This window comes from Crocuta crocuta, unplaced genomic scaffold, assembly GCF_008692635.1.
Source record: "Crocuta crocuta isolate KB4526 unplaced genomic scaffold, BGI_CrCroc_1.0 scaffold35, whole genome shotgun sequence".
Lineage (NCBI taxonomy): Eukaryota > Metazoa > Chordata > Mammalia > Carnivora > Hyaenidae > Crocuta > Crocuta crocuta.
In genome coordinates, this window is record NW_027530625.1 from 224,769 (window position 1) to 235,001 (window position 10,233).

At 37.6% G+C, this 10,233-nt stretch overlaps 1 protein-coding gene across 1 annotated transcript; it reads left to right on the forward strand.

Moving 5' to 3' along the window:
- Positions 1-7,460: 7,460 nt before the first annotated feature.
- On the forward strand, positions 7,461-8,530 carry LOC144235045 (olfactory receptor 1L1). Its single transcript, XM_077768484.1, has one exon. It carries the CDS (start codon positions 7,547-7,549, stop codon positions 8,528-8,530), a length of 984 nt encoding a protein of 327 aa, XP_077624610.1. The 5' UTR covers positions 7,461-7,546.
- The last annotated feature ends 1,703 nt before the right edge of the window (positions 8,531-10,233 follow it).

The window sequence follows — 10,233 nt, forward strand, 5'->3', positions numbered from 1 at the left end:
CAGGGGATGGCAAGGACTCAGGCCCATGCTGTGATCTCTGACAGCAAGGATTCACATTCCAGAGAGTCATTTATTTTTACAAACTTAGTCAATGAAATTCCAAAGCCTGGCTTAAGCATTAAAATGTTAAGTTTTCATTATTAGCAAGGGGAATCTCAGAAAAATATGAAGTAAATGGCCTTTAACCTGATCATCAGTGGGAGAAATACCATTCTTTATTATAAAACTCATTCAAAGAATCTGATTTGGTAAGGTGTTAGATTGAGAACGTTCACAAGAACATCAAAGTTGAAGACTTTCTTGAATGTCCATCACTGTTACCAACATGTTCTATAGTAACTCATTTATCTTGTTATAATTCATTTACCCTTGGAGGTACAATTTGAAGAAAATCTTTTTTTTTTTTAATTTCAAAGACTTTAGAAATTGTTGGGGCGCCTGGGTGGCTTAGTCGGTTAAGCATCTGACTTTCGCTTAGGTCATGATCTCGCGGTTCGTGGNTAAAAAAAAATAGAAATTGTTGTCATATTCTGAGAAAGTACACTTTAAAGAGAAACCCAGAACTCTGATTGGTTGTTTTGATAACTTCTTGCCTTAGTAATAATATTAAAATTGAAAGCTGGCTGTTTCTAAATAATATAAGCATATTAAAAATTTCTCTGTAAAGTCAGATGAGGGCCATCAGTACTTTCTTCTTTTCCCTTATGCATATTGCAAAAATATGAGCCTTCAAAACTGCTTGCTTTCTTATTTTAACATTTGAACACTTTTAAACTGTAATTTGCTAGCCTGTCTTCTTTTTTATTGAAGTATAATTAACATACAGTATTTTAGTAGTTTCAGGTGTACAATATAACAATTCTATACATTACCCAGTGCTCATTATGGTAAGTGTACTCTTAATCCCCTTCATTTCACCCAACTGTCTACTCACCTCTCCTCTGGCCAGTTTGTTCTTCAAAAAATTAAAATTAAAATTACCATATGATTCAGTAATTCCACTGCTGGGTGTTTACTCAAAGAAAACAAAAACACTAATTCAAAAAGATATATGCACCTCTATGATTATTGCAGCATTATTTACAATAGCTAAAATATGGAAGCAACCCAATTGTCCACCAATAGATGAATGGATTCAAAAGATGTGGTATATGTACACAACGAAATATTACTCAATTATTTTGACAGACTTTGAGAGTCTTTTCACTTAAATTAGCACGTGTTTGGGGTTTTTATGCGGTTGGACTTATGTGTTTACTGTTTTTTGTTTTATCAGATTTGTCAATTCCATTCGCTAATAATAATAAGTCTACATTCCTTGATCATGTTAGCTAATAGCATTGCTTATAAAAATAGAAAGTCAAATTACTATATTGTATACCTAAAACTAATGTAACATTGTGTGTCAACTATACTTCAAAAAATACTTAAAAAAAAAAAAAAGAAAGCGAAAGAAAAGAAGGAAGCCAAAGTTTTAGAAAGGAAAACTAGTTTGAAAACTTTAAGAAGTGCTTTACAGACTAAGGTGCACAGATCTCTGGGGAACTATGAACATATCCTCAGGGGTTTAGAACCATCTCTACTAGACTTTAAGAATGTAATTTCATTCCAGTAATAATCTAAAACAATTAGTGTAAAACATATTCAGACTTACCTAAGTGAGCACATTATATTAGAGAACTGTCCCCCAAATCTACACTGGCATTGGTGTGTTTTGTTTACCATGTTAATTATAACAAAGAATAACTTTAAAATGATAGCATCTAATTTTTAATGTGTAGTTAAGAAAATCTACTCTTAAAATGTCTTGTTTTATTTATTTTTTAAAACTATATTGTTACTTCTTTTTTTAAAGTATAATTTATCATCAAATTGGCTAACATACAGTGTGTACAGTGTGCTCTTGGTTTTTGGGGTAGATTCCCAAGGTTCTTTGCTTACATACAACACCCAGTGCTCGTCCCAACAAGTGCCCTCCTCAATGCCTATCACTCATTTTCCCTTTTTCCCCACCCCTCCCCCATCCACCTTCAGTTCGTTCTCTGTATTTAAGTGTCTCTTATGGTTTGCCTCCCTCCCTCTCTGTTTGTAACTACTTTTTTTCCACTTCTCTTCCCCCATTGTCTTCTGTTAAGTTTCTCAAGATCCACACATGAGTGAAAACATATGATATCTGTCCTTCTCTGACTGACTCATTCACTCAGCATAGTACCTTCCAGTTCTATCCGCATTGCTGCAAATGGCATGATTTCATTCTTTCTCATTGCCAAGTAGTACTCCATTGTATATATAAACCACATCCTCTTTATCCATTTAGGCTCTTTCCATAATTTGTCTATTATTGGCCAACAGACACATGAAAAGATGCTCAATGTCACTCATCATCAGGGAAATACAAATCAAAACCACACTGAGATACCACCTCACACTGGTCAGAGTGGCTAAAATGAACAACTCAGGAAACTGCAGATGCTGGCAAGGATGTGGAGAAATGGAAACCCTCTTGCACTGTTGGTGGGAAACACTCTTGCACTGTTGGTGGTACAGCTGCTCTGGAAAACAATGTGGAGATTCCTCAAAAAATTAAAAATAGAACTACTCTAAGACCCAGCAACAGCACTACTAGGAATTTATCCAAGGGATACAGGATTAAAATGTCTTCTTTTAAAGTAAATGTGAAGGGGCGCCTGGATGGCTCAGTCAGTTAAGCATCCGACTTCGGCTCAGGTCAAGATCTCACAGTCTGTGGGTTTGAGCCCCACGTCGGGCTCTGTGCTGACAGCTCAGAGCTTGGAGCCTGCTTCACATTCTGTGTCTCCCTTTCTCTCTGCCCCTCTCCCACTCACTGTCTTTCTGTCTCTCAAAAATAAAATAATGACATAAAAAAAAGTAAATGTGAAAACAATTCAACATCCTTCATTATGTACCTATTGAATTACTTAAACTTAAAACCAAAACTCTTAGGATTGAAACATATTTTATAGTCTAGTTTCTTGAATTCTTTAAGTCATTCAAACATTAAGACAATGGTTTGTGTAACATAGAAATTAACTCACTACTTTCACTTTTCTGAAATTTTTAGCTTATTTTCAAAGAAGGTATTTCCTAGTTCATATACTCCAATCTGAAGAAAAATGAAAATAATTCTAAGAAATTTGATTTGTTGTGAATTCATTTTTTGGCTATAATTCCCAATATCTATTTATCCTATTCAAGAGCCATTGAGAGTCAATCAGCAAACCATGCTGAATTAAAAACATTAAAAAATTTTTTCCATATGATCCCCCGGAGATTCTATCTGATCACCAGGCAGGCATCTCTGTCCTGTCGGTTTTTGTGTCTTTATTTAAAAGTTCAGCAACAAGATGAAGTCATAGAAAGGAATTTCTTACAATGGGAGGTCTTTTGTGATAACAATAGTAGAATTATTCCGACCAAGGAAATAACAGAATGTTCTTAGTGAAAAATAGGATAACATATAGGTCAAATTGTATATCATTTGATAAGTTAGGAGTATTTTGTCTGGCTCTCAAGAGGATGAATGTTTCTGAACTGGTTTGTTTGTGGAAACTAACATGGGGTCCCTGAATGGGTCAGTCTTTTGCCCCTGGGTTATGTTTTAGCTACTCTTACCTATCCTCATCCCAGCTGCCAGTGTAAGAGAGGGTGTTTGTGGAAAGTAGGCCTTGAGGAAGGGACTGTTATGTTTCATCAATTAGCAAAGATATATGTGGTAACTATGTTTTGTTTTTAACCCCAAAATAGGCCCTTGGTCTCAGGGCCAGGCTCAATTGTAATTCTTGTGTTCTTAACCCCCTAAGTCTCGGATCTGCAAGGCCCATAGGAAGAGCCTTTTGACAATCGCCCATAGAGCTTTCATCTAAAATCTCTTTTGTAAAGGCAGGAATATGCTTTTCCTTATGAGGGATCTGTATTCAGAATATGGGTCTGATATGGAATATTGTGAGGCCTGGTCAATACCAGTAGGCTTATATCCAACATGAGGCAATAGTAGCAGAAGGAGATACCAGTTTTCATTTCTCATGGCAGGAGCTACAAATATTGCCATTTCCTTGCTGTGACTGCCATCCAGAGAGGCCGGTGCAGCTCCTGGCACTCCTTCCCCACTTATTCTCCCTCCTTCCCTTTCTCTCTCTCAAATAAATAAATATTTAAAAAATTACTGTTGAAATATTTCAAAAGTAGATAATTGAGGTTCTCTATAGTCTTTAAGTATTTTAACAAAATTCAGTTCCTAGTCTGTCTGAAACTAAACTTATGTTCTTAACCTCTACCTGTAGCACTTTCCTATGGCTATGCTAACTGAAGTTGTAAAATAGCATTTCTTAACCTTTACAATCTTTCTCTTAGTAATTCATGCAGGAATATATTCTTGTTAAGGATAGAAAGTTTGTCATGAGGGTATTATTCAACACATTCAGCCTCAAGATACTGTTAGAAATTAGGGGATAGGAAGCTCTCATTTACATGAGAACCTACTTAACTGAAGACTCTGGACTAGACAATACATTCATCCATGTATTTTTTTTAATCGACCATCGTTCTTTATAAAGAACTCCGAGAGGCATTAAGGGTAAAACAATGAAAAATAGCTGATTATGTCCCTAATGGATCCTCAGTCTAGTGAGGATAAAAGGTAAGACATAATTTCAAGTGTCATGTAAACAAAAGAGAAGCACAGGTGAAGATGGGGGAAGTTTTATTCATACTACTTTTCATATGGATGACTGAAACTATAAGAAGGACTAGGTTCTTTCCTACATCCCCACAATTTGGAAAAAATGTGCTGACTCTAACTCACAATGTCTTTCTGATTCCAATTTCTCCACTAGACCACACTGTCTTCCACATGAAAACTCAGTGTTTTGCTGCTCCAAGAATATTCCCCTTCTTTCTGCTCTAATCATATAGGGTAGATTTCTTGGATTTATGATGATGTTTTTGTTTTGAAATTCCAATTATTCCTTAGTATACTAACTTCCTCATCATATCTTTTAACCATATCCTTCTTTTCTATTGTTGTTGTTTTTTTTAGTTTTTATTTAAATTGAGTTAGTTAACATACAGTGTAATATTAGTTTCAGGAGTAGATTTCAGTGATTCATCACTCACATACAACACCCAGTGCTCATCATGACAAGTGCCCTCCTTAATATCCATCACCCATCTAGCCCATTCCCCACCTCCTCCCTCCATTAACCCTTAGATTGTTCTCTATATTTAAGAGTCTCTCATGATTTGTTTCCCTCTCCCCCGCCCATATGTTCATCTGTTTTGTTTCTTAAATTCCACATAGGAGTGAAATCATATGGCATTTGTCTTTCTCTGACTGACTTACTTCACTTAGCATAATACACTGTAGCTCCATCCACATCATTGCAAATGGCAAGATTTCATTCTTTTTTATGGCTGAGTAATATTCCAGTGTGTGTGTGCTTGTGATTCTCTTTCCCAATTTCTCTGTGCCTTCCCCATGCTCGCTCTCTCCCTCCTTCTCTCTCTCCCAAAAATAAATGAACATTTAAACATTTGTTTAATAATTAACAAAGAATGTACCATTAGTTTGAGTTTATGCACATTTAAGTAACATCACAAAAAAATTGTACATGAAACAATAGAAATCTACATATAATAGTTGGGGTTATTTATATGTTTTTTTTTACATTAGAGAGAGAGAAGGCATGAGTGGAGAAATGAAGCAGAAGGAGAGAGAGAGAGAGAGAGAGAGAATCTCAAGCAGACTCAACCCAACACAGGCTCTCAGATGACCCTGGAATCATGACCTGAGCCAAAATCAAGAGTCGGATGGACAACCAAATAAGCCACCCAGGTGCCCCTAATGTATAAGCAATAAGACAAAGACTTTAAGACACTGACTACAGTGGAAGTCCAAAGCATTAAAAGAGGACAGAAGACAGAATAATTCCAACTGGTAGTCATCAAGCAAAGTGTCCTGGAGAAGGCTGAATTCAAGCCTTGTGGGTTAGGTATAGTAGATGAGAGAGAGTATAAACAAGGGCATAATAATATAAATGGGGAAAGGGGCAATAAATCATAAAGAATGGGATATTCTTGGGTGATGGTTATACCGGGAGACCGGGAGGGAGTTGAGTCCTAATTGGGGAATTCTGCAGTGCACACAAAGTGAGATGCCCCAAATGACCAAGAACTCAGGATTCCATAAAACATAAAATATATTCATCTGGTGGTTTCCCTAAGTGAAAAACATCAATATTTTCCAACCAGACTTAGGGATGCTTCAGATAGAAGAGTAAAGTCTGGGGCCTAAAAACTTAACTGTTAATTTTTTTTATTCTGAAATTTTAAGAACATTGATTGACCAGGGGCTGCTTCTAAGCCTTGAGAGATGGAAAAGTGGCGGCATCAGATGTTCTAGTCTTTTAAGTGCAAAGCTATGTGGACTCTAAAAAAAGGTTATCTGACCATAGACTATCTTTCAGCATAAATAATACAGCTATAAGATAAATGCTCCAAAAGTTTGGGAGAGCCAGCACTGAGCATCTGTCACAAGAGCCAGTCTCATATAGGGTGTTCTTTTTGCCCTAAAGGAGCCAGGTCAATGTGGTGACTGCCAGAAGAGAGAGAAAGCACTGATACTCCCAAGAATCCTTGGGGGAGAAACTCCAAAACTTCAATAATTGTTAGCTTGTTTTCTAACGTCTCCTCTAACTAAGCTTCAGGGACTTCTTCAGTCTCAAAGGATGCTCCCTTGACAGAGGGTGGAGTCTATGAGTGTCTACAGTCCCCTCAGCATGTGGAAGATCCAGAGGAGGTGGGGAAGAAAACCTTGTCTAGGGTTGAAATCTTGTCTAGGAGCAGGTGCCTTCCTTCTGTGGTTTTTCTGGGCATCTTATCTATAGTTAAGACAGGAATTTGGAAAAGAATTACACCAACACAAATAAGCACATACTACCAATAACAACACTTTTAGATCCAGGGATTGGGCATAAGGATGGGATTGATATTATTAAAAGAAATGTTTTTACTCTATTATCTCTGCCTATCTTTTATCTGTTTATGTTATTCTTTCACTCCAATTAATTTTCACTAAAAAGTGAGGGGCACAGAATAACTGTTGGGTGATCTCATATTTCAATGCCTTTTCAGATAATTTTCAACCTCCAGAATAACTGATGCAGAGAGAAACATTGGAGTTAACAGAAATCATCATTCCATCAGCTGGAAATCAGATGGGAAGCAAACTGCTGATCATCCTGCCATGAATTAATGACTGAAAATCCTCAATCAGAAGATAATTTCTCCAGGATTCTGCTCCTGCCCTTTCAGAGAATTCTCTCTTTCTCTCATTCCCTCTCTGTGTCTCTCTTCCTTTCCCATTTCTGTTTTCCCTGTATTAGTCTCTCTTTACAGCAGAAGACTGAAAGGGGGTTAAAATAGACGTTTAACTATGAACATTAATGAAAAGAAGTCACAATCCAGGTAATTGTAATATTTTAATTGCTGACAGGAAGAATAAACAAAAAAAATTCTTGGATTATATCAAATGTTGGAAGAGTCTTTTAATGATACTTCACCTTTAGGTGAACCCAAAACTATGGGAAGAAGTAACCTAACAAGACCATCTGAATTCATCCTCCTGGGACTCTCCTCTCGACCTGAAGATCAGAAGCCACTCTTTGCTGTGTTTCTCCCCATCTACCTCATCACAGTGATAGGAAACCTGCTCATCATCCTAGCCATCCGCTCAGACACTCGCCTCCAGACACCCATGTACTTTTTCCTGAGCATCCTGTCCTTTGTTGACATTTGCTATGTGACAATCATTATCCCCAAGATGCTGGTGAACTTCTTATCAGAAACAAAGGCCATCTCTTATGGTGAGTGTCTGACCCAGATGTACTTCTTCATAGCCTTTGGAAACACAGACAGTTACCTCCTAGCAGCCATGGCCATTGATCGCTTTGTAGCCATATGTTATCCTTTTCACTACGTCACCATCATGAATCACAGACGCTGTGTCCTGCTTCTGATCATCTCCTTCTGCATTCCACACCTCCACTCCCTCCTGCACATTCTCCTAACTAATCAACTCATCTTCTGTGCCTCCAATGTCATCCACCATTTTTTCTGTGATGACCAGCCAGTGCTGAAATTGTCCTGTTCCTCCCATTTTGTCAAAGAAATCACAGTAATGACAGAAGGGTTGGCTGTCATAATGACACCGTTTTCGTGCATCATCATCTCTTATTTAAGAATCCTTATCACTGTTCTGAAGATTCCATCAGCTGCTGGGAAGCGCAAAGCATTTTCCACCTGTGGCTCTCATCTCACAGTGGTGACCCTGTTTTATGGAAGCATTAGCTACGTCTATTTCCAGCCCCTGTCCAACTATACTGTCAAGGATCGAATAGCAACAATTATCTACACCATACTAACTCCCATGCTAAACCCATTTATCTATAGTCTGAGGAACAAAGACATGAAGCAGGGCTTGACAAAGCTGATGCACCAGGTGAAATGCCAATAAGGAATCTGAGGTCTTAAGAGAATCCCATTAATCTCTCACCCCTGACTGCAGGTTTTTAATGTGTCTGTCATTCAATTCTGAAGGCTGGCAACTTTAATGATTTGTTTCTTCCCTGACAGAAGAATGTTTATTGCATGTGATAAAACTAATGTGTTGAAGCTACTCCTAAATATGATGCCTACTTCCCAGTGGTCTCTAATATTATCTGACTGGGACAAGGTCTACCTGAATCTTGTTCTGTACACACAGTCTAAATTTTGGTCAACCGCATCTCCTTTCCAGGATATCACATGCCTTTCACTTAATCCCAACCCTGCTGAAATCCCTCCTGTCCTTGAGCTTGATCACTAGAAACTCCTTATTCATAGGTATCCTTATTCGTAAGACTGGGTTTTCTTATGTAGTCATTTAAAGTCATCTGAATGACTCTAAGTGTGCGTGTGTGTGTGTGCATGCATATGTGTGTGTAACTTATTACATTAGTCTAAGTGCTCTTCAACAGCAAAATCTTTTACCCCTCATGATGGTCATATTCCTTCCTCTACATCACCTCAAAGATTAAGGTCCTGACTTCTACAGTTATTATATAATGAACAAATGAAATCAGTCCAGTAGATGACTCTTGGTGAATCAGTCCAGGCCAGTTCCTCAAGAGCACAGCATCTCAGTGTCCTTCCCTGCTTCCTACCTGGCATAGCCAACTATGCATTGTCTTTCCTTATTAATTTCATTTGACCCAAAATCAAGTGTACCAGTCTGTCAGGGAGTAAATATCATGTCCCAATAACCCTGACAATAGATGCCTCCAACTGCTATGGATTCTTCTTCCTTAATAGATCTGATCCAACCTACTAACCAGAAAAACAGAATTGGGCATGAAAAAATGCTTTTGTTAATTTGTGAGTTCTGAAAAATATTAAGGTCACTGCTAGTCCATAAATTTCTTTGGCAACTCAAAGATTTGTGAATTCATTTGTTCTTTCAACAAATTTCTATAATAAGTTTTTAAATTATTTTTTAATGTTCCATTTATTTCTGAGAGAGAGAGCATGAGCAGGGGAGGGTCAAAGAGAGAGAGAGAGAAACAGAATCTGAAACAGTCTCCAGGCTCTGAGATAGCTGTCAGCAAAGAGCCCGACACGGGGCTCAAACCCACAAACCGTGAGATCATGACCAAGCCGAAGCTGGACACTTAACCGACTGAGCCACCCAGGTGCCCCCCATTTTTTATAATAAGTTTTTAAATTAATATTTTAATGTTTTATTTATTTCTGAGAGAGAGAGAGAGAACAAATTTCTATTTCTTATCCACTATGTGCCAGTCTCTGGGACTAAAAACAAAGATTATGTGCTATATGATAAGCCAACAGTCTAATAGCCAAAAATCTGCAGGAGACTAAGGAACAAAATAACATAGACAATATAAGATTTTAGAGTGAAATTTTGTGTTATTTGGGTTGTTTCCAGTTACAAGGTACAGAGGAACATGTACACCTTTAAGTAACAGGTGTCAAAAACAAAAACAAAAAAAACAAGAAAAATCTCTGGGCTTAAGTAAAGAGAGACTGTATTTGAAAGGATTATTCCAAGAAAAGCGGAAAGGTCCATACTAGTAAGTGGAACAGGACTATTTTAACAGGAAGAATATCCAACCAGGAGATCGGCAAGAAGTCTCAAAGCTCAGGCAGAAAAGGGCTTTTCTT

Excerpts from the sequence above, each read along its gene's own strand:
- LOC144235045 (XM_077768484.1), top strand. The coding sequence starts at position 7,547 with ATGTTGGAAGAGTCTTTTAATGATACTTCACCTTTAGGTGAACCCAAA.